Consider the following 25,027-nt stretch of genomic DNA (forward strand, 5'->3'; position numbering starts at 1 on the left):
ATCAAATATTCATAAAGGCAGGATTCTCAATGATTTTCTGTCTCTCTTCATATTTACAGCTTGTTGTCTTCTTCCTTTTTACAGTAATTTGGACACAATTGAAGTCAAATGGAATTAAAGTTAAATGCCTTTAGCAACTAAGGTGCCTAAAAGCAAAGCCTTAGGGGAGGGGGTCGTGAACTGAAGGGGGGCAGCTTGTGTTCCCAAGACCCTTCCCATCTCAGAGGAGTTCAAGCGGGCTGCCCTTCCCCAGAAGGGAAAAAAGAACTCAGCCAGAGAATAAAATACCCTTGCCCTCTCTTTCCTTCCTAAGAGTGGCTCTCAGGCTTGTTTTGGGGGGTTGGGGGAATGCAGGCAGGGGCCAGGGGCTCTAAGGCTGAGCTGTGACTGAGAGCCCCAGGCCTTGCTCTGTCTTCAGGGCGTGCTGGGAACCCCAGCTGCCATGGCTGGACTGTGTTTGAGCAATTGTACCCGCAGGGGCCCAAGAAACAGGCCGGGGGCTGTCATGGCGGACAAGAAAGTCAGTTGGTACAATTACTCCGAAAACAAACATGAATATCTGAAGCCATTCCTGAGAGCCCTTTTGGTAGAACAACATCTGTTTCCACTTTGCATCTTTGTTGCTTTGACAGTTTTTCCTTAAGAGGCATGTAGTTGAAAGAAGTTTCATAACGCTTAGGTGTTTAAAGTGCTTATTTTTACTCTCCCCCTCGCAAGGCTTCCATTTCAGTGGGATGGCAGAAGTTTGAGGAAGGTGAGAGCGACGGTCAAAAGAACTCCCTTTTTCGACGCCAGTCCTCAGATGAGCCTACCTTTACTAAAGCAGCTCAGACTGTTGTAGACAAATTCTCCTTTAAGATTTAAGCAAAGGCACTGGGGCGCCTGGGTGGCTCGGTTGGTTGAGCATCTGACTCTTGATTTCCGCCCAGGTCTTAATCTCAGGGTTGTGAGATGGAGCCCCGTGTCCAGCTCCATGCTAGGCATGGAGCCTACTTAAGATGCTCTCACTCCCTCTACCCCTTCCCTCGCTGCCCCACCACCACCACCCCCTACACGCGTGCTTGCTTGCTCTCTCTCCCCCCCAACCAAGAAATGCAAAGCAACTGTTTTACCTGGTTGACTTCAAAGTCCCATATTGACCAAGCCAAGAATTTCCTTCTTGCTGAGTTCCCAGCATTCTGACTGGTAGAGAGGAAATTAGAACTGAAGGCACTTCTGTGCTTTAACAACCGATTCACATCCCCTCCCAGCTCTGAGGTATTTTGGTTTCTTCGCCATCAGTTAGCATTTTTATCCATGTTTAATCACACACGTAATACACAAATACAGTCACTTGATTCAAAAATGAACACTTCATAAAGTGCTCTTAGACTCCTAGCCCCAGTCTCTGACCTTCTTGCCCTTCTAAGTAATTTTCTGTGCATTTATATATAGATGTACTGGGGACAAATATGTGTTTTCTTTTTTCATTTCCATAAATGGCTATTGTGCTAGTACAAATCAATACCCAACTGGGTTGTGTTACTCAGTACATCTTATGTTTGGATATCTTCCCATGTAAGAACATATCATATAAATCTGTTCTTTTCTACTTAATTGTTGCAGAGAAGTCCAAAGTATGGATATACCATAGTTTAGTATCATTCCCACAATGATAGACATTTAGGTTCTTTCCAGTTTTAATTTATAAGCAATTCTGCAAAACATCATTATCTGTTTGGAACTGAGATAGTTCAAACAGTATTTCAACAGCATGCTAGCTTTTGCAAATACAGATTTGAGAATGCTTTTATTGACCTGAGAGCTCAAAACACTTTTTAATTTTCTCTACCAAGCCACATTTCCTTTCTGATGTTAAGGGCAAAAACAGTTATGAGGTATTGGGCGTCCTAAGTGCTCCACAAATAAATCGACATTCTAAACAGCAGTGAAGTAAATGTTTTTGATGGGGGGAAAGTGATAATCGTCTGTCAGAAAGGCCCAAGTAAAGTTCGTTGTACCAGGAGAGCCTCATTATGGTAAGTTTTCTGTTACCCAGATTCGGAAGTACAGAAGGTCAGACTGTGTCCCCTAAACTGCCTGCATATGGGAGGAAAGCCTTTATTATGATCGCATTCTCCTGCATGTATTGTGTTCTTCATTTGCCTTATTGGCTAATGGTTGTGTTGTAAAGAGGTATCACTGATTATGTAAAGGATGGTTTGCCAAGTAGGCTATGCATATGTGCATTGCTTTTTTTTTTTTTAAGATGTTATTTATTTATTTGATAGAGTGAGCACGAGCAGGAGTGGGGGGTAGAGGGAGAGGGAAAAGCAGACTCCCCACTGAGTAGGGAGCCCAACACAGGGCTCGATCCCAGGACCCTGGGATCATGACCTGAGCTGAAGGCAGACACTTAACCCACTGAGCCACCCAGGTGCCCCTACGTGCACGGTCTTAATAACCATTCCTTCGTCTCTTACAAATGCCACAGAGGGTATCAGGAAATTCTTTTAACAGATCAGACAATTTTGCCAGAAGGTTTGAGAACTCATGAAAAGTTCTACTAGGAATCCCACATACTGCCATTCCTCTGGACTGAAACTGGTAGCTGCTGAGATGCCCACCAGTTCCCTCCAGGTTGGTGGTAGAAGAAATAAGGCATATATCCGGTCAGATGCATTGGTAGAAGTGCAGAATGAAAACTTCCAATCTGAGTAAGTGTAAATTAAGGATTCTGGACCAGTTTTTAAATAGTTCCCATTAGTCACTGTTGGGGTTAGGGAATAACTCAAAGTTGGGTTGACAGTGTTGTCAAGGAGAGATTGGCTTTGGTGAAAACCAGCAACTGACTTGAGAATGGCGTATAGATGGAAATTATCCTTCCAGAGTACATGAAACATTGGGTGTCTCACATTCCTTCAACTTCATTTCATGCTGTTCAGTGGCTCAGTCTTTCATCCTATGTCAGGTACTCTATCCTTATTTTATAAAAGGGAAAGTTGAGAAATTCTGCCAAAAATTAATAAAACCTAAGAAAATAAATAAATTGGACTTCTCCAAAATTAGAGACATTTGTGCATCAAAGAACATTTTCAAGAAAGTGAAGACAACCTACCAAATAAGGACAAAATAATGCAAATCATGTATCTGATAAAGGTTTAGTGTCCAGAATATATAAGAGCTCCTAAAACTCAACAACAAATGGGCAGACTAATTTAAATACAGGCAAAGGACTTGATTAGATATTTCTCCAAAGTAGATATACAAATGGCCCATAACTACGTGAGAAGATGCTTAGCATCATTAATTATCAGGGAAAGTAAATCAAAACCACTTTCACAGACTACCTCACACCTACTCGGATGGCTTATACTAAATAAAAAAAAAAATAGCGTCCACAAGGATATGGAGAGGTTGGGACCCTCCTACACTGCGGATAGAAATGTAAAATCACACAGTACCTTTGCAAAACAATCTGGCAGTTCCTCAAAAAATAAAATGTAGAATTACCATATGACCCAGCAATTCCACTCCTAGGTATAGACAGCCAAAAGCAAGCAGGAACTCAAAACAGATCCTTGCACACCAATGTCCTTTGCAGCAAGAGTCACAACGGCCAAAAGGTGGAAACAATACAAGGGTCCATCAACAGATAAATAAATGAATAAAAGGTACTATATGCATATAGTGAATTATTCAGCCATAAAAAAGGAATTAAATTCTAGTCCATGCTACAACATGGATGAACCTTGAAAACATTATACCGGGTAAAATACACCGGACACAAAAGGACACATACTGTGTGATGATTCCACTTACAGAACTACCTAGAAGAGGCAAAGTGATGGAGACAGAAAGTAGACGAGAGGTTACTAGCTGCTGGAGAAGGGGGGAATGTGAAGTGATTGCTTAATGGGTACAGAGCCTCTGTTTGAGACACTGGAAAAGTTCAGAAATAGTGGTGATGTTTACACAATGCAATTAATACCACTGAATTGTATAACTTAAAAATAGTTGAGATAGCAGACTTTACGGTACATATATTTTCAGCACAATAAAGAAAGTTAATGGAACCAGATATAGAATGTAAGCCTATCATCTACAGTTACAGAGGTAGCCAATTAAGGACCTAAAAATACAGAAAACACTATTTTCCATTACACGTTGCATAACAAGTCAGCCCAGAACTAAGTGGCTTAAAACAGCCATAGTCATTATTTCTCACAGAAGACTCTGGCTTTCTGTGTGTTGACTGGGGCTCAGCAATGGAAGGTTCTTCTGCTGGCCTCACCGGGGTCTGGGTTGCAGGGCCTCTCTCTCTCTCTCCAAGTGACCTTTCCACGGGGTCTTTACAGCCAGGATCCAGCCTTCTTGCATCGAGGCTCATGACTCCCACAAGCTCAAATGCAGAAGCTGTCGGGCTTTTCTAAGGAGCCATTGGAACGTCACCAGTGCTGCAGGCTGCTTGAAGCCGGTGACAGGCCAGCTGACCCAGTGTCGGAGTGACTGCTGGTGGCCTGGTCCACTGGGGCCACGGCTGGAGATGAGGTCCTGCAAACCCCACTCGCACATGCAGGGAATAAGGGCGAGCCAGGGCTTCATGTACCATTGCAGGAAACCAACAGATGGCATCTGGAGTTGTAACCAAGAAATAGCAGTGTGTGCATCTTAGAGGTGTGGAAGGGAACCACCATTAGAAACAAGTCCAGGGGTGGAAGGCTCTTTTTTTTTTTTCTTTAAGTAATCTCTACACCCAGCATGGGGCTCGAACTTCTGACCCTGAGATCAAGAGTCGCATGCTCTTCCTCCTGAGCCAGCCTGGTGCCCCTAGATAGGAGACTCTTGCTTTTACATTATAAACACCCCCCGCCGGTATCATTAGATGTCAGACTGGGTATGTACACTGTCTCATTAACATCATAGGGTAGTGGCTTTAGAACATGGCTTTGGCGCCAGAGTGCCTGGGTTCACATCTCCGCCACATCACTCACAGTCTGTGACCTTGGGCAATTTACAAAACCACCCGGTGCCTCCGTGTTCCCATCTGTAAGATGGGAATAATCCTACCAACCTCATAGGATTGTTGGATTATGTGGAAAGACACTGAGAACCCCATCTGGCACAGAGGAGATCCTTAAAAATGATTTGCTATTAACCGTTATGACGTTAAAAAAGAAAAAGCAAGCAAGCCCGTGGTGAATGAAGTTTCCCGAGACCTGGATTCTAGTCTCCGGGCTCTGCTACAAATGGTCTTGAGCAAGTCTGTTCACCCCGCCTTTGAAACCAGGGAGGAATGAGACAAAGATGAGCTCCTAAAAACGGAGGTTTGTCAAATTTGACGCCCACAAGGGCTGGCCAAGGCGGTCAAAAATTACCCTGCTGGGCAAAGGAGAGCCCCCTCCCTTTTAGGAGAGAGCTTCGGGTTCTTTACGGTTGAACGTGTTCTCTCATCTTCTGACTGTACCCACTGTGGAGAAATAATTCACAGACTCACTCGCTGCCTGTCCAGAGACCTTTCTCCTGGGAAAGAACTTTATAAATCATTTTAAGTTAGTGGCCATAACTCCCAGGTGCTTACATGAGACCAACTGGAAAAGGACATTAACTTGGAACCAATTAAATTGCTTCTAGTCTGCATTTGCTGGCCTCCCGCACGAATCTCTCCCAGAAGGCTGGTCACGTGGTCAACCCTGGGCGAAACTGTAAAGAAGGTAAAATTGGGCTTCGGAGACCCCCACTTCTCCCTCTCCCCCACAGGGAACGCAGAGCTCACCTACTCTATCACACCAGGAAACCGCGTGATCTGAGCAGTGACTGAAAATATTCTCCTCCTTAGAAATAAGTTGGCGCCGCAACATGCCTTCACCTCTCTTGTCCCCGCACACCGGCGACAAGTGGATTAACGGGGCGCTTTCTGGCATCAGTTGGGGGCCAGAGTTAGAACTCCATTCACACCCCCTGGGCCAGCCACCTGCCCGTGGCACCTCTACACACAGCCCTGGCCTCATAACTTACCAAGGGCCGCCTTTGAGCACCAGAACCTTCCCGAGTCAATCTCTCCAGCTAGAAAGTGCAATTTAAATCAGGAACAGCAGGCTTCCCGGGTCCCGTGGTCTCACTTGAGCTAACCGACCAGCCGGCGCTTCAGGGAAAGTATAATGGACCCTGGGTAAGGTATTCTGGGCCCACTCCCAGGTGGTGTTAGCTGCAGAACCGTTCTTCCAAAAAGTGGAAATTCTCACTTAGCAGTCTGCTGAGAAGCTGGGCTCCCTGGCAGGCTGGGCACGGGGGCAGGAGGTTACAGCAGCTAATCAAGTCCTTGCTGTGCTGTCCCCACTCACCGCCGAGCCCTGGCTGGGTCCCAGCTGACCCCACTCCTGTAAGCTCAGTGAGGAGCCGAACTTCTCCATTAATCGGCCTGTTTTCAGGAGCTGGAAAGGTGACTTGTAACAGGCCTCTTGTTCCCAGACTCCTCTATAATGACATTCCACACAAGCAGATGTCATCCTTTGATTCCTGATGACCTTCTTCATTTTGGCAAATGAGAAAGCACCGCAATCCGCGGTGAGGGCCTAAGGGTGTCTTTTCCTGCACAGAGCCGAGCTCGCATCTTCCGCCCCACCCCCATCCCAAGCTGGCACGTGGCAAGGACGTGTCCTCGCTCGTTTTCCCACCGGTAAAAGCCTTCTTCCCGGAGCCAGGGGGCCGTGAGATGAGATGGCCCGTACTGGTCCATGCTTGAGTATTTACCAGACGTGACTCTGGGGCTCTGGGGCTGTCTCAGCCTGACAGATGAGCAAATGCTGCTTGAGCGCCCTTCCCAAGGTCACCCCACACGCAAACACTGGGGCTGAGAGGATGAGATCCCCCTAGACACTGAAGGAAGGAACTGCAGCCCCAGCTTTCAAAGCCCTGAAGTGTGACACTGGGCCACCGCCCCTTCAGGCGGCGGGAGGGTGAGACCATCAGTAATGAGTGGAGAGCGACCCATCCCTCCGCTTGCTTTCTCCTCGGAGATGCCCAGGTGGGAGAGTTGGGGTTGTGATGTTTAATTAATAAGCCCCCCCAGTTAACCTGAAGTTTGGAGGTCACTCTGTAACCCGGAGGCGATCTCTCGGACAACTCGTCCTTCCTTCCCAAGGCTCCGAGGGGCTCTGCCCGCAGCACAGCAGAAGGTCTGGCTGGGGACTTGGGAGTGTGGCCTGCGTCCTATGGAAGTGCAATTTTTAAAAGCTCCTTTCAAACCAAGTCGCTTTAGAGGCAATCCCAGCACTGACTCCGAGGCCTGTTCAGTCTTCCATGGCTCTCAGCATATAGGATTACCCTGCTTCCTCCGCCTGAATCCACAGCCCCAAGAAGAAAAAGAACAGCATAAATTGGATGTGAGTTGAGCTCTGAAGATACACATCAGGTGAACTTAGGAATACAGGAGGGCTTCGGCGTTATTTCTTCTTTTCTGTTGCATCGCAAAGCGGGAACAAGCATCAAAGCCATTAGGACGATCAGATTCAGAGCCCTCCTCCCTCGCAGCCCCAGCGTGGGGAGCGGCCGGTCAGCTGGGAAGGAGTCTTGAGGGTATTTTCTTCCTCAGCCCAACACAGTGGATGGGTCAAGCAGAGAGGCTGACTCTCATGAGATGGTCCAGTTCCTAAAGGGCTCTAGTGGCTTTCTGCCGAGTACCAGGCCAAAGATGCTATCACCCCCTGCATGAAAGCCTCCCATACTTTCCTGTCTCACTTAGAATAAGATCAGTCTGTACAGTGGCTTCCCAGACCCTGGACTCCTCGGGTCCCAGCTCCTCCTTTCCTTCATCACCCTCCTTCAGCCACAGAGGCCTCCTCGCTGTCCCTTAGGACATGCCTGATGGGTCCCCTAAAATACTCTTCCTCCAGAGAGAGGGCTACCACAAGCCCTGTGGCCAGCGCCCTTCCCTCACCTCTCCAAAACATCTATCTCAAACGGGCTTAGTATCTGTTTCCATTCTGTGGCAGAGAACTGTTCTCTGCCTGCCCCCATTCTTGCCTTCCTCCTTAGTGTAGAATCCTGGTTTTGACAGGGAAAAGAAGAGGGTAGCGCATCTCCCTAAAAACCTACACTTGCCAGCCTCTCCTGCAGCCCAGGACTGAGTTCTCATCAGTGAGAGAGAGGCGGAGGGTGGTTGCCTAGCCTCCCTAAAGGAGGAGGTAAGCACACATTTTACCCCCTCTATCCTCTCTCCCGCTCCCTTGGGCTCCCTGGGACTCGATGTGGTGGCTGGAGCACCCAGGACCATGAGATGAGCTCGAGGAGCAGTAACAATACTCTTTCTGCCTAAATCTGGGCTTTATCCACCAACAGGCACTTAGTAAGCTACACTGAGTTGGCATCCGTCCTGATGCCTGAACTGGTAACATAGATATTTACGTGGGTGAAATTACCTATAATTTCTTAATGTTAGCTGCAGAAAGAGGGTCCTGCGGTTCCTAGGGGGTATAAGATGGAAATTTCCTCAGGATTTAAGACAGGATGTTTCTGACATCTTTGGACATCTTTGGAATCCAAGGACCTTGTTAGTACAGCAGTCTTGATGCCGCAGTTGTGTGGACGTGTTGCCCTTCCAGAGAAGAGCGTCGCCGAAGCAGACTTCTGTTCCTGTCACAGAACATCTGTGGGCAAACGGAGCAGTTTATTACCTCCAGCCTCGGAGCGCGGTGGCAGCTTGGAGAACCCATGGGTTCTTCCCCGTGCAATCTGTGGTACGCATGGGTGTTACCTCTGAGGGGGTTAGGACTTGCCTGCCAAAGGAGTTTATGAATCAGAGTAAGAGCACCTGGGAGTCCTTTTCAGTTCTACCAATAGAGAAATGCAGCTGAACAGAAAATGCTGGCCTAGCAATGACCTCAGTTCTGGTCCCAGCTTTGTGACTTCCTGGCCACGTGACCTCGAGCGAGGCCTCTGCTTCCTTGTCTCCCAAACCGGATAACACCCCTCCTTCCTACCCTCCTAGTGAAGGTGACACAAGAGAAGGTATATGGAGGTTAATTATGTGTATATGTAAAATCCCAATTTTCCAGAGATGGGAGAAACCTTAAGGATTGTCGGACTCAACCCTTCGTTTTACAGACCTGAGTTTTGGTGACCAGAAAGCCGCGGCTTTGCCCCAGGTCACAGGGTAAGGTAGTAGTGGGGCTGGATCTTGAATTCCCCCACCGACGTTCTTTCCGCCATACCACCCTCCTTGTCAGTGGCTGGTCATGGTCTTCTTATTTCTGCTTTGACTGTGCCTCGTACTTTTACTATTATTACTATACAGTTGGTTATGTAGCGGGGAAGTCAGCTCTATTTAAGAGAAGTAGGGTTCAGATGCAAGTTGTTTTCAATCATTTCTGTGCATTCACTGTATTTAATGTGGCTGCAATGTGCCACACTCTGCTCTGGGCTTGGAAGAGACAGCATTGAGCAAACCAGACAGAAACCCCTGTCTTCGGGGAGCTTAGTTTATACACACACACACCCCAAATGGTATCAGGTGTTGTGTAGAAAAATAGTGCAGGGAGAGAGGATGGGGGTGTTGGGCCAGGGGTTGGAGGGAAGGGGGATGTTGCTGTCTTGGGTAGGGCAGTCAAGAGAGGCCTCATTCATTGGATTCTGTTTGAGCAGTGGGGAAGCAAGCCACATGGAGGTCTTAGGGGGAAGAAGAAACAGCAGATACTAATGCCCTGAGCGTGTTCTTTGCCTGTTCAGGGAGAGCAGGTGAGCCAGTATGGACTGGCGCAAAGAGAACAAGGAGACAAGCGGAAGGAGGGAGGGTCAGAGAACCCGGTGGGGAAGCGGTATAGATCGCAAAGGGACTTGCACACCATTGTAAGAATTTTGACTTTGCCTCAGCTTTTAAACCAGCACGGAGCATAAACTCATCAGCAGGCTGGTACGTCCTTGACAGATTGGCATTTCATTTCAGCCCCGCATTTTCTAGTTCTGAATTGGACCTCCCCACACTGTCGGTGTTGGGCTATACTGAGTTTTCTACTGTGTGTGCTCTTGACCTGTTAGTGAATGCTGTTTAAAGAGGAGAGGAGAAACAAAGGCCCAGTAGCCGCATGTTCAGAATAAGGTTAAAATAAACTTGGGAGATGTTTCTCGGCATCCCAAAACCAATTAAGCGGGTTACACGGAAGTATTTCTAAAAACAGCAGTACAGTGGAGATAGACTGACAGGTGAGCAGATGGGGGAACCATCAACTCAAATTTATTTCACAGCTTACAACTCAAATGAGCATTCCAAAGTCAGAACAGCTGGCCTTTTATTCTGTAAGCCATTGTCCTTTGCTTTGCTCATCTCTCAGGAGTATGAGTGGATTATGCTCTAGTGGCAGTCTGTCTGTCGGTCTTTGACTTTGTGGGGAAAAAATCCTTTGTCGGAACCAGTCTCCTGATGTAAATCAGATTTCTCTGTAATGCCTGCTTATTGCATGGGTTATGAAGTTTCTAGATTCTGTAATCAATGACATTGGCCCTTCAGCTTTCTTTTGAAGCACTGTATTCATTACCTACGTGACCATTATTATCTGATCAGGAGTAAATGGAATTTAACCAGATAGTCAAAAAGCAAAATCTTCAGATCCATAAGAAGAAATATATATATATATATATATATTTTTTTTTTAATGTGACAGTGCATCTCTAAAAATTACAGCTGCCTTGAATTTCTGCTCGTAAGTCACTCTGGAATCTATGTGAAGTTTGAGACTGTCCCATGCAAACTTGACTTAAGTTTCAAGCGACAGGGACGTCCCGAAATTGGGAAAGGGTTATCTTTTGTCCATCGTGGTCCTTTGGGGGGGTACTGTGCTGACAGGACAGCAGAGAAGCCGTCTTCTCTGGCTGAAAGGAGGGCCTGATACTAGCCGGTGGGGATTTCATTCCAGTAATTGCATCAAATTGGACCTTCTGCCAGGCTGCAGGGAGAGCATTGATACCACTCATTAAGTCCTGCGCCTCTACGCTTCCCTCCCAATGGCAGAATCACTGGCAGAATATATTTTCCTCCAAAGTGTTTGTTTTCATTGTTGCCCTTTAAAAATAATGAGTTCATTCTATTCCCTCGCAAGGAAAGTTACTCTAGACTGCTTTGAAATTGTATATCTTTTGTTGGGCGCATTTCTGCAGTGGTTCCATAGCTTTGTGAGCCGGGGAACCCAACCCGGCCTCTCTTAAAGCTCCTGACCAAGCTGCCTCAGACTTGATACTTATAATCGTCCAGCCTAGTTGACCCTTATATTGTTACCCTTGACCAGGTAGAAGTCATGCGAGTTTCAGGTGACCCTATCATGTGACCAGAGAGCAAAGGTCAGCAACTCCTAAATGTTGAGCTGTCAAGGTAGCCCATTCATCACTATCATCATGTCACTGACAAGCCAACAAATGAACCTAGGGATAAAATTGTTCTCAACCCTCCACCCCCTGGGTTTACACCCCAGCAGTGGGCCAAGCAGTCTCACGTATTAAGTGGTTCCCCAGGCCTGTCAGAGTCCCTGAAGTAAGGGAAGGACTCCAAGAGACCTGTCTTCTGTGCTGGACCCTGGGAAGTCACCTGTTGCTCGCTTAGGGGGCCAAGTCACATGTCTGCAAGAGCCAACTCTGGGTCCTGTGTCCTCTGCAATGGACATGAGCATAATGTGAGTTCTTTATGGACCCACGTGTCACCCCTCCACGTTCCACTCTAGCATCTTTGTGGTCCTTTGTGGCAGGTTAATGTGGTGCAGGGTTCTGGCAAACTGGCCTGATCCAAAGAGTCACTTGTAAAAATTCATGCTGACCAGACCCGAGGGTCTGAGTTGGGGCTAGGTGCCTTTGGAAAACGTAATTTTTAACAAGGATCCAAAGTGATCCTTTGATGTTGATATTTTGGAATAGTGCAAAGAACTTGAGGTTTGGAGTCAGGCAATTTTGCCAGATCCTGGCTCTGTCCTTTGTTTGGCTGTGAAATCTAGGATGAGTTAGTTAATCTTCTGGGCCTCGGTTTCCATTTTGAGGACCAACATTAATTTAAATAGATGTATAAAGTGCCCGGAGCTCTGTATTTATTATTGGCTATTTGTCATGTTTTTATTAGCATTATTACTATCCCTTTGATTTGAGAGGAGATGTCACTGGAATTTCTTTATCATTCTCTCCCACAGCAACAAACACGATCTGAAATTCTTAAGCAAGCAGTTTCAGAGGGGTAAGGAGATGTGAGGCTTACACAGTGTCACCACATGGGTTGGGAAGAAACCTCAGAGGAGGTGGCAGATACCGGCACTAGAAGGGGAAAGGGCATGGCACTCCTGGGCCTGAAAGAAAGCATGACCGTGGCCTTGAGCCATTCCATCACCAAAACGTATCCCCGATTTTTATACCGGCAAGAGGCTCTGGTGACCCATGTCTCTTCATCTCCTGACCTCCTGGAGGTACTAACTGGGCACCTTTATCCTTACCCCAGAGTCTTTTCCTCTTTTATGGGGCTTTGCCATGGGCCAGAGGATCTCTTAGCAGTGACTGGAGTGGAAAGAAGTTCTGTTTCCATGATCCAGGAGAGTGGGAAACCCTTATCAAAGGAAATTTCTCCTTGGAGTCCCAAGTTGGAACTCCAAATATTTGGTGGGTCTTTTTTTTTTCATTTAACAAAATAAAACCAAAAACCCGGATAGTCATGGTTATCGGGCTATATAGTATATTGATGTGCTATTTCGGAGAAATCATAGGTAGTAGAAGAATTGGGAACCACAAAAACCACTGTTTATATGGAAATGCCTTTTGAGTTGCAAACGAAGGTGGAAAACACAAGTCATTTACAGCAGCTGGACCTTGGCCTGTGTTGTTCCCTTCTCTTCCAGTGGGTAGACAGTATGAACCCACGCTCGGTACTCCGTGAATATGCTGACTGACTGACTAAGGTCTAGACAGCAGGGTTATCCGTGCTGAATGACACAATGATTTCTGGAAAAATGGCTAGATGACCATGTGGCTTGACGGCACAGCATTCGAAAGCATTTTGGGGATATTTGGTTTTTAACATACCTTAGCAGACTCTTCTGTTAGGTTCTTCATGTCTTCCCTGGAGGGTGAACTCCAGAGTAGATTCTTATACAACTAGAAGTTAAGCCAAGCCTACTCTCTCGAGTGGTCATGGTTGAAAAATACTACCAACTAAAAAGATATATTGACCTGAAAAAAAAAAAAAAGGAAAAAGAAAAAAGAAAAAAGAAAAAAAAAAGCTGACCCATGGGCCAAAGTTTGGCTTTTCCTCACTCTGATGTGTGTTGACTTTACTGATCTGGAAACATTAACATGTGGTACAGAGGCAAGAGGTTAAAAGCCTTTCAAAGAAAAAGCGAATGTGTCCTTTGCTGAAACTCATTTAGCAATTGTATTTGCTTAGTGGTTCTGCAGTGGGTAAACTGAGTTCTACCAATTTAAGAAGCCAATTTTATAAAACCAGCTTTGTCAAGGTAGAGCGTCATGGTAGATAGTCCAGGGCGGCTACTTGTTTTCAGAGGGGCCCACAGTGCCGTGATGGCCGTGACAGGAAGTCCGAGAAGACAAATTAGAAATGTGTTAGCTCACTTCTTTTGAAAGGACTTGGAGCGTCAAGCGGAGATTATTATAAACTGGACCACTCTTCCTACCACTGACGAAGACACATTGTTTGGAGCAAAGTGTAGTGAGACCATGAGCAACAGCCCAGTGAGGAGTGGCCATTCCCTCAAGGTCCGATCTGAAATGTAGTGTTTACGGTAGACCTCACGGAGAGTCAGAGTGACATGTGAAAATCCCTGAAATCGTACGTAAAGTACCAGGATTTAGATTGTATGTGAAAAACACTTACATTTGAACACTGGAATCCACCTGTGGGGCAAGATGCGGTGACTCTCACGGCCCCAGAGAGAACGGGAAGAGCAGAGAACCTTCGTGCGTTAAAAAGGCCGTAGAGGACATGGTTGCCCCATTACCTCATTACTTCCCGCTGTTTCCATGCTGATCCGGCCAGTTGGGTTTTGCAAGTTAAGTGTAGATTTGATGTGAGGCCACACCAGTGTTGGCTGCGTGAGCGAGGCCTCTGAGGCCTCCATGCTGGCTGATACCGTTTGAGGGAATGCGTTCTGATGGGTCTGATAGCCTAAGACCCACTCCTGTTTAACATCAGCCGGAATGACTGTCAGCTCCTCATTGTAAATTACAATTCTGGAACAAACTCCGACTGGAAGAGAAGTGCACTTTTTTAGTTCACTGGGTATTTTCTGGTGAAGTTGTTAGTTTAAATCACTCCAGTCTTTAGAAGCGTGAGGTTCTTTCATTTTTATTTACGAGCGCCTCTGGCCAACATTGCATCATCAGCCGGGTTTTTAAAACAGGACCTGTATCTGTACAGAGAGGAAGGGGATACTGAGACATAATGATACATTTGTGTGGTATTTTACCTATTTTAAAGGGCTTTTATGGACATATTTGGTTTTATCTTCCCATATCCCGGTGAAGCAGAGAAGCATTAGCCTCGTGTAACAGCGGAGGAAACAAAGAGGTTGAGCGATTTTTCTCAAGGTCACCCCAGGAATATAATTAGAGGCAGTTTATGCTCCTGAAGGTGAACATGTATCTTTCGTTTCTATAGACCGTAGATGCTTAAGCCGTAAGAACCACCAAGTCATCAGAGCGAAAAGGAAGTTTTGTTGGTCGTTTGCTGTGATAATAGTTCTTCTAGAATCTTGAAGGGAAAAAAAAAAAAAGTTTTGCTCCTCCTTTTGCCCTGGAATGGTTTGGAATCTCCTGAATATTTAAATGTGTCAAGAACAGCTGAACAGTCCGGGGATGGGTCCCGTTACAGCCCAAACAGAAGCGCGTGAGAACGATGGAACGTGGTGGAAGGGACAGCCAGCCAGATGCCCAGGCCGGGCCCAGCCCCTGCTCCCCCACTTCCCCCTGGTTTACCGTGGGTAAGGCAGCCCTCACTCGAAATGGGGATCGAGTACTCACCTCTCCCATCTCTCTCGGGTTGTGAAAAATCAGATTAAGACAGTGCCGTGTATTCGGAGTCTTTTGTTTAAACAGCATACAAAATGTAATTGTTTGAAGCAGGAGTTGCTCTTTGCTCTCCTGTTTCCCATTAAAGAATTCCCTCTCAGGACTTTATTTTTCTTATCGCCTCAACAGTGTGTGCCTGGTAATATGTCCCCCATCAAGTTCTCGTTTTTTTGTATTTTTTTTAAGCTTTCTTATCTTGATGACTCTTTTAGCAAGAATCTTTTCTCCTGAAATCTTTATCACGCCACCAAGAGTTATGGAAATGTTACCTGTCCTCCTTTATTTGTTGCAAAATTTAGGGACAAGGAGGAAGACCGTATATGTTTTCTTAAAATCAATGGCCAGCACATTACTGTAAAACCTATTGATTAAAAACACAAAGTATAATGTTAGTCATTTAGTCTGTGAAGTGGTGCAATAAGGGAAGAAATTTATCCTCTGACTTTTGCATTAACCTTTTATTGACTGCTTGCATACCCATAATTAACACACACTTTAGCTAAAGTGGTTAATTTTAGCATGGCGACCAGTGTTCGCTAATGTAGCCGCCATCCCGATCACCCAGATGCAAGTGTGGCCCTGGGGGAAATCAGGGGCGCAGAGGCCCCATATGAGTCACACCTGTGGAGAGGGATAGGGGACCTCTGGGCAGCCTGCTACCGGGCCAGCCAGTGGGACACCTCTCAGTTGCTTCCTATTAGGACACGAGGTCGTTCAGGAAGAACCATTCCTATGTAGCAAGAGTTTTGGGGGGTGGCTCGTAGAGTTCTTGGAATCTCGAAATAATGTGAATTTGGGAGGGAGGGAGATGACGTGTATGTTATTTTCCTTGGCTCCCTTTGTAATGCTTCATGGAAAGGGCACGGGTTTGTGGATAGATGCAAGTTTATTTGCTAGCCAAAGCAGCACGAAAAATAGGATTTGCTTTAGGATGGGCATAGAGAGGACAGGGTCCAGAACGATCTACTCTCCTTGGGAACATCGAGTTTAGGGAAAATTTTTTTTAACTCTCTTGAGAGATGTTATCCAGCTGTGGTCATCGAAACCGGCTTATTTCCATACAGAGACCTATTTGGATGACACCGGGCGCACCCTTGTTTTCTGGATAGAAATTTGTCCCAAATAAAAATACCGTTGGAACCAAAACCAAAAGCCACTGTTTTCCTGCGTTCATACCCGGGTGATCCCTGCACACACTACACTCTGTCAGCAGCAGCATCTCAATTTGGAGGCAGGACCGTCCACCTCCCCTTGGCAGGCAGGCCCATGGCAACGGATGTTGTAGTAAAAAGGGGGGAATAAGGTGAGGGGCATGGCCAGCGTGTCAGCCAGGACTCTTTGATTGCAAGTGACAGGAAAACCTTCAGTCATGACTCGTGAAACTAAAAAAAGGTCTGAGCACACCTGGCTTCAGGTGAGGCTTGATTCAGCTACAAACGATATCACCCAGGACACAGCCCCTTGCTGCACCGAGCAAAATGACTGTGGCTCTCCCAGATGGTGCATCCTGATAGTTCACAGGAGATAAGGGCTTTTCCTGCAGCTCCCACACCAGTCCTCTGGTTTTGTCTCTCCCTCTTGCCCTAGTTTGGGTCATGTGCCTCCCCCTAAACCTCTTCCTGTGGCTGAGAGAGTGGGATGTGCCCATTAGGGTGAGCTGGTCAAGGCTCTCGTCTGGCTGTAGAGGTGGAACCAATCCCACCCAAACCATGTGGCCAGGCATGGGGAGGGGATGGATTTCCTACGGGAAAATTACAATCCTCTTGGTGGGGAAGGTAGGGATAGACACAGACTGCAAATGTTCACCGTGGCCAGCATTGCTGAAACATTTCCTAAGTGACCTTAGGGCCCCTTTATTTTGCAAGGAACTGTAGAGTATGGATGGTAAGAAACCATCCGACTTCCTTCCCTGTAAATGCCAAATCAATCTGGAAGAGCTGCTGTTTAGAAAGTCCGACGACAGCACCTTTTATTAATTCTTGGTCTTTGGGAACAACGGTTGAGTCTTTCTGAATCAGAGCATTTGAGCCTGTCCCTGGGAGGTTGTAGCAGCTTGAATACATAAGCCTCAGCGTCTTGGCTTATCACATGGTGATAGGATTCAGCCGCGGGCTCAATGTGATTCGAGTCAGAAAGAGCTGCTTCCGTATCTCCAGAGCTTCTCCTAGAAAAGAGCCGGTCCCGGGGCTGCCCACTCAGTTGGTGGGAAGGGAGGGCGTTGCCACAGGGACGACAGGCCACACTATCCTTGGCATTACCATCTGTCCATCACTAGTCCTCGTGGTGGAAGTAACGGAAGCGATAATAATATTTAGTATCTATTGAGTGCCTACTATGTGCCAGGCGGTGGTCTGAGCACCCTGCATGTATTGAGTCATTTATCCTTCACCACAACCCCATAAGTAAGTACTGTTATTACCATCCTCCTCATCATCACTCCCACTCGACAGGAAGTTGAGGCTCAGCTCAGCAAGGATGAGAAACCCGCCGGGGATGTCCTGCCCCCACGCAGCAGCAGGTGCCAAGTGTGCAGAGAGCACCCCGTTCGCCACCACGCTTCGACCTCCCTCCTGCCCCATCCTAGGAGATGAGCCAGAAGGAGGCAGAATGAGTGATTTGAACAAGAGGAATTAAAACTGAAAAGGAGCGGGGCTCCTGTTGGCGCAGTCGGGGAAGCATCTGCCTTCAGCTCAAGTCCTGATCCCAGCATCCTGGGATCCAGGTCCACGTCGGGCTCCCTGCTCAGCGGGGCGTCTGCTTCTCGCTCCTCCCTCTGCGCCTCCCCCTGCTCGTGCTCGCTCTGGCTGTCTCTCTCAAATAAATAAATAAAATCTTTTTTAAAAAAAACCAAAAACTGGAAAGGGGCTACCCCTTCAAGCCATTCTCAATCCCTTCTCCTTCAGTTCCACAGTCTAGCATGACGTGGAACCAGACACTAGGATTTGAGGCGGGGGGTAGCCGTCCTCTCCCGTAGGTAAAACATCACCCAAAATAACAAGTGCTCTGCTGGGGCCCCATCACTACCTTTTGGAAGCCGGCAAGGAGCACTGGGCATTAAAAGAAGTTTGAAAGCAACCTTGAAAGCTGTGATTAAGAGCGTGAAGAAACCCCACAAAGGGTTCTGCCTCCAGCCCAGAGGGAGCCAGGAAGCGTAGCCAGCTCCTTCGCCTCTCAGGGCCTGCATGGAAAGGAAGTCGTTCCCACACCAGCCAGGCCTTTCTTTAGGGGCAGGAAATCACAGAGCACCTTCACGCAGAGGAAAGGCTGNAAAAGGGGGGGGGGGGGGGGAAGCGTATACAACACGTCGTAATCAAACAGCTGCAGCGGCTTTAATATTTTTAATACTTTCTCAAAGCGAGGGGGCAAACCCATTTGACAGGTGAAAAAGCATCTCTATTGACTTTTTACAAACCTTATGATATTCTAGGTGGATCGACACTTATCATAGGCCTTTAATCTGCCAGCCAGGATAATGTGTGCACAGATAATTTATCCGCTGAGAGGTTGAGATGCTCAATTTGGAATAACTTTCCCTACCTAGTAAGGTGAGCAGCACTCTGTGAATCCGAAGCAGAGAGAGCGCAATTTGAAAAGCCTTGGAGTTCTTTGTAATTAGTCTCAGCTCCCCCTGCATGTTAATTTCCCTCCGTCCCCTTCCTGTGATTTAGAGACTGTCTCTAGAACTACAGAGACGCACCCTCAGAACCATGACCGCAAGAGGCACCGTCTCAAACACCTATCACTGAGTCGTCTGCAGAACGCACCCTCCGTTCTTCGGCGCTGTGTGGGGCTTATCAGCGCAAACAGTTTAATATTTATGCTAAGAGGATTGTCAAAAGCAGCTTCTGTTGCTTTAATTCTTGTTTTAAATAAATAATGAGAACATTTAAACACATTACTCTTCTTGGGGCCCTGAGGTCAGCTAATCTTATTATTTATGAAGTGATGTGCTACATAATAGTACTTAGTGCATGTTAACAGACGCTATTATCAGGGTCCGATGCGGAGAGCCGAAGATATATTGGAATGTTATGTGTAATGTACGACGGATTGAGTGCACAGGATGCCGGTAGAGCAATTAACCACACGAGAAAATAGGTATAAAGTTGAAGTATGTTTTCCCCTGGGGATCCCCTCACCATTAATAATTCCCCAGAGAAGAAGATGTCTTTCAGTTAGGACCCTTCTCTACCATCAGGCTCAGAAATAGGGCTGGGGCAGTCCACCTTTCGATGTCTTCGTAGTCAGCCCTCCACGGAAGACAGATCGTGGGGATGGCCACTTTTTAATTGGTTTCGAGAACAATGCACGGAGAAGGTAGGCGTAGGGAAGGACCCATGCAGCTCTGTCAAGTGTTCTCCTAGTATTTCTCTCGGGTACACAGGCTTCCACCGCCGTGCGCTCCAAGGGAGTGGGGAAATTGTTCATTTCTTATTGCAATTTGTGTTTCATTCTCTCTGATCCTCATTTTTCAGATGAATGAAGCTAAAGCCAGTGAGCTTTTCCAGACCAATTTTAAAAAAGCTGGTCTCTCGGAGAGGTATATGCCTGCCACGGTGGGGGTGATGCCGCCCCAACTTTTTTCCTACAAGGCTATAATTTAGTTGCATATGATAATTAATTTCTCTACTATTGATGAATAATCCATTTAATAAAAACCGTGATTTAAGTGTTTTCCTTAGGGAGTAACTCTTGCTAGCCTTTTAATTTAATTTTGTGGAAGTTTTCCCCACCTATTCATCAGTGGAAATGATTATTAACCTCTATTTGCATATATCCTTATAAATCCGTCTCTCCTTGGAGTGCCTTTTTCTGAGCACAGCAAGCTGGGACACTTGTAAATCTCTAGAATCTCCAAAGTCAATCCCGGCCCGTAATATTGTTTAATCTATTCTTGGACGTTTTAATGCAGTAAATTCAATTTAATCTTTCCCAGTAATCTAGTAATACATCGAAATCCCACAAACATTTAAATCTGATAATGGCTTAATCACACACTTTAAATAACAGTTGAGATAATGAAAAAATAATTCACCATTTTAAAGGCAGAGTAACTGAATTTCCCTGGTGATTGGCTTCTGTGAAGCCACTAGAGATAATACAAAGCTGGGAATTGAAAAAAGAAAAAAGAAGTTCAGCACCACGAAGAAGAGTTCTTCTGTCGTCTAAACACCTGCATCTGCCTGGTGAACTCATTCTTTCATATCATTACCGCCCCTGTGAAGCATTGTCTTTGGAGTACTTGGCAGTGTCGTCCCAAACTGCCCACGAACTTGGGTCTTCCAGGAATTTCTTCCCATGGATTAATTGCCTCTTCCTACTCTTCCAGGTGCCAGTCCCGAATTGCCCGAACCTTACCCGTGGATCAGAAGCCGGAATGTCGGCCATATTGGGAAAAGGATGATCCTTCGATGCCTCTGCCCTTCGATCTCACAGACATCGTTTCGGAACTCAGAGGTCTGCTTCTGGAAGGAAAGCCCTAGAAGAGCACAAGGCTCAGGTGGAGGAGGAAAAGATATTTTCGGCTTCCTTCCTCCATCCTTGTCGTGGGCTTGGGCAAGGGCAGTATGGGTAGACTTGGCCTTTAGATTATAGAACCTGGGTCCCCTTAGAAAGAGTAGGGAATGGAGCCCATGAATGTTAAAACGGTTAAAAATGGCACAGTGTTACAATCCGATTTGGTACGAAACAAGAACCTGCCCCCAAAATACTATTCCCCGCTTGGATTTTTCATGGGAGCCGTTCAGCTCCCAAGGGCCAAGGTGACAGGGGTGGGCCTAGCCCATGGCAGAGCACCACCCACTTTCCACCTTCCCAAGCCTTTGCAGAGACTCTAGAGTTGAAGCCTCTAAAGTCATCCAGGGGAAGACAGAACCTAGACACCGCTCCCCCCAGTTTCTCACCACACCCTCCACAGGCTGTGCTGTCCAGTATGGTAGCCCCTAGCGGGGTGTGGCTTCTTAAATCCAGTTTCCATTGTGATTAAAAATTCCATTCCTCAGCTGCTTCATAGTCACACGTGTCTGGTGACTCGTGTATTGGGCAACACAGATGCAGAACATTTTCATCGTTGTGGGGGAAGTCCTGTTGGGTAACGCTTCTATTAGAAGTTGGAGAGCCGGAAATTCTCTTCTCCACTTGTCTGTAGCCACCATCCCTGTGGGCAAAAGGAATGAAAAGAGAAACACATCGTTGAAAAGTAGCCGCTGTCCCTTCTGTGAGCCAGGCCCAAATAAAGGGCCGAGTTACGAGTTCTGTACTCTGCCCCCCAGGAATGAGGAGCCGTTGGAAATTAAAATACACTTGACATCTGTCGTTGGGAGGTTTCCCTGAGCTGATGAAAGAGACACAGCCCTGTTTGCATTGCTTCATGGATTTAGCCCGCACGTGCATTTTTCTAGAATTCTCCCATCCATACGTAGTGACAGGTGGGATCGAGGCCCGAGGAGCCCCCGTGCCTCATCCCGATGACATCCGTGCACCAGAGAATCGTTGCAGCAGAGGTGAAAACCTGGGCTCTGGCTTTAGAGTGTCTGGATCAGAGCAGGCACTGGCTCCGTGACTTCTGGCGTGTCACTGTGCCTCAGTTTCCTTATCCGTATGACAGGGATACTGAAGGCACCAACTGACAAGGTGAAGAGTAAACAGAATAACCTAGCTACAAGTGTAGGACAACTTCGGACAGGTAGTTAGATACCCGGTAAATATCAGTATCATTCTGTATCCTTAAGATGACCGATGTAGACGTCGTCCCCTCCTTCCTCTGCCCTCGTGCTGATTTCATCTCGTGATGACATTATCACATCTCTCCCTTTCTGGCTTGGCTCCTGCCCTGTGGTGACCCCGGAAATCACCAGACTAGTTAGCCCCTCGCCCCAGCCCATGGCCTTCTGGTTTACCGTAGCTTGGAAGCTGAGGAGCTCTTTTGCCCGTTGAGGGGGGCGCACGGAGAACCAGACTCTCTCTCCTGCCATTAGAATCTCCTGGGTTTAAGGTGGCGCTCACTTCCACGGAGCTAACCGCCCCAAGGCCGCGTGGCACAGAGCAGCCAGGGTTTCGTGGTCTGGAAGGTCGGTTCTCTCAGACCACGAATGAATTCCCTGATGTCCTTGAGCCTCATGGGGCTGTCGTAGAGGTGACCTGAACTCTGGGAGGTCAGGAGCATGTGGCATCCAGAAATCACAGCGCGGGCGCCCAGGCCACGTGGCCTCTGTGGTTGTATTTAGTACTCGTGCTGGTTCTGTGTCACATTTCATAGGTGCCAGTATTTCAGAATTGGGAGAGTTCATATAAAGTAAAAACGTGTGCGCTGTCTTTAGAATTCGGAATATTTGGCAGCCCTCGGCCTCCGTCCTGGCATGGCAACGAGCTAGGTAGCGTCTTCTCGCTCTCGGGCTGGACGTGAGCCCTCCATGGCTCCTGGTGCTCCCCATTATCATTTATCATCACCCTGACCCCTAGCGGTCAGCACTCTGGACCCGCTTGCTCGCACCCCTGCAGTAGAATAGGGAATCATATCTCGTGCCCTCCCCGGTGTGTGTGTATTACTCTTGAGCTCTGTTTGTGGACACTTGTAGTACTGTGTCTCGTACGTCATGAAACATTCATAAACAATAAAAATATTAAAAGAAGAAAAGACACTGAGAGGTCCTGCTCTTTTCTGCTCGCAACGCTAGTGGGTGGGCCTGCTTCCTTGGCCTGGGTGGGGTTAGCTGGAGATGGTTCTCGAAGTCGTCCAGGTGGGGCCAGGTGAGGCACGGCTAGGGAGGGAGAAACCACTACCGAGAGTGAATCCAAAAGGTGCGATCTTGTTTTCGTGGAAGAAACGACGGCTGTCAGCAAGCGTGAGCTCAGGCGTGTGTGAGGATGATGTATGCTCTGTGGGGAGGCGTCGGGTGGGGGGAAGGAGGGAGACAATGTGAAGGGGTTGTGGGGGCAGTGGCCGTCAACTCAGTTCCTGCAAGGCCACAGGAAGGCCTTTTCCCCTGAAAGCTAGAGGAGGACTTTCCTGGGAACATGGGCCATGTGTGGGGTTGAGGGAGTGGGCAGCCTGGCCCCGGGACTCCCGCTTCCTGCCTGGCTCCCCCACCCCCAGCTATGTGGAGAGATCTCTCTGCACTAAGATGCTTCTGACTTCCCCTCCCTTCTGTCCTCGCACAAACCTTTCTTGACCACCTACCACCGCTCAGGGGCTTGGTGAGCCCTGGGCGTCCAAGAACCCCCCCTGCCTCCCAAGGGCTCCTCTGTGCCAGGCCGCATGCGGAGTGCCAGGGGTACGGAGTGACCAAGATAGTGGGGACACAGACAGGAAACCAGAAAATCAATAACAGGACGGTTTCAGATGGTCTTAGTGCCAGAAGGGAGGCTGCTGGGTGAGGTGGGGACCCAGTGTCGCTGGAGACTGATGAAGGGTGGCTCAGAAGGAGGTCAGGGAAAGCAGGTGATGGGGAAGAGATTTCCAGGACAGGGAACAGCAGGCACGAAGGCCCTGAGACAGGAAAGTGCAGTAGTCAGGTGCCGAAGGAGGAAAACCGGCTGCCGTGGCCAAAGCAGGGAAGTCAGGAGTGGGAGAGATGCAGCTTGGGAGGCACGCAGGTCTGGTTCCAGGCGCCCGAGAAACACCCAGGGCGTTCTGTGTGAGATGGTGGTTCTGGCTACTCTGGGCTCCAGGGTGTCTCCGTGTCCGAAGGCACAGCCTTCTAACTGGGACTCCCACACCCTGGCCGAGACCTTGAGATGGGGAGGAGGTGCTGGGGGCCCCTCCAGGTGCATGAGGGGGGCGCCCTGCCCTGCTGCCTCACGCAAGCAGCTCCAGCGGCCCCAGCCTCCACCCAGGGGAGCTCGCTAGACAGAAAAGAGCAGGGTCATGGCATTGCTTGTGACACAATTTTAGTAATAAGCTTCTAAATCCATCACCAACTGAATCGAGGGATGCTGGAAATGAGATTCCATAGGCCCTATTTAATGGACACCCCACCTTCAGCAGAAGGGTTATTGCCTCTTTCAGGGGATGGGTATTTTTAAATGCAACTGTTTTTGGTTTTTTTGCGGGTTTTTTTTTGGTTTGGTTTGGTTTTTTTTCCTTTTCCCCCGCTCTAGTTAAGGCTGATTTTACCACTGGGCAAATCGCATACATTTGGATCCATGCCACGCTAAATCCTGTTTATTCTGGAGATCTGTCAGAGGCAAGTGCGTGGACGACGGGGGGATTCTTATTTGAAAAGGCAATTCTCCTCCAAACAGATTGAGCAGGAGAGGAGAGCGCGGATCGGGATGTGCTGATGTGGTAATACCATTTATCCAGTTTGCCTTTGTTACTTTGTGATTAAATGGTATTTTTAATTAAGTCTCATTGAGAGCCATAGGTACCACGGTGGTGAAATCAATTTGACAACCATAAAGGGGGAGGAAAGGCCCAGGAGTGCTGTCATGAGCGGCTGCAGGAAGGCCCGCCGCTGTAGAGGCTGGGGTGGGGAAGGGGGGAGGCGGGAGAGGCGCAGGTAATGACTTCTTGCAGGACAGGGCCACCTGCGGCTGCCGGGACCCGGAGGCAGGCTTCCCTGGCTGTCATGAAAAGGATACAGTGGGCTCTCTTGTGCTCACCGGAGAGACCCCAACACATCGCCGGGCTGGCTGGAGTCTCCGGGAAAGTGTCGGCAGGGTCTTCTCTGGCCGTCTCTTACTAGTAAAGAGAAAGCCTGTGCCCAGCCCCCAGGCGTGCTGCAGCTTGGCTGCCCACAGCCCTTCATCCTCTGCCCCCACCCCATTCGCACAGGTTGAAAACATGGCTCCTCCGCACCCCATTCTATTTATCCTGTTAGCATTGATTAGCTTTCCTTCTGATTCCTCCATGGCAGTAGAGGCTCCTGGCTGCCGGCTTCCCCACTTTGAATCCTGGTCCTGTGTGTGACCCTAAGGCTCCCATCCTTTCAAGCCTTTGTTTTCTTGTCTACAGAATGGGGATCGCAGTAACCAAGGTGGTTGTGCAGATTTGATACTGTGC

General features: G+C 47.9%; 1 protein-coding gene across 3 annotated transcripts in view; it reads left to right on the top strand.

Annotated features, from left to right (window-relative positions):
• The window catches only part of FTO (FTO alpha-ketoglutarate dependent dioxygenase), a 282,764-nt gene extending 260,104 nt beyond the window's left edge, over positions 1-22,660 (top strand). For all 3 annotated transcript variants that reach the window (XM_034638936.1, XM_034638937.1, XM_019797912.2), the window contains one exon: positions 20,354-22,660. In XM_034638936.1, coding sequence (XP_034494827.1) covers positions 20,354-20,507 — 154 coding nt within the window. In that variant the 3' untranslated portion in view covers positions 20,508-22,660. The remainder of the gene's footprint in view (positions 1-20,353) is intronic.
• The last annotated feature ends 2,367 nt before the right edge of the window (positions 22,661-25,027 follow it).

Source organism: Ailuropoda melanoleuca, chromosome 12 (assembly GCF_002007445.2).
Source record: "Ailuropoda melanoleuca isolate Jingjing chromosome 12, ASM200744v2, whole genome shotgun sequence".
NCBI lineage: Eukaryota > Metazoa > Chordata > Mammalia > Carnivora > Ursidae > Ailuropoda > Ailuropoda melanoleuca.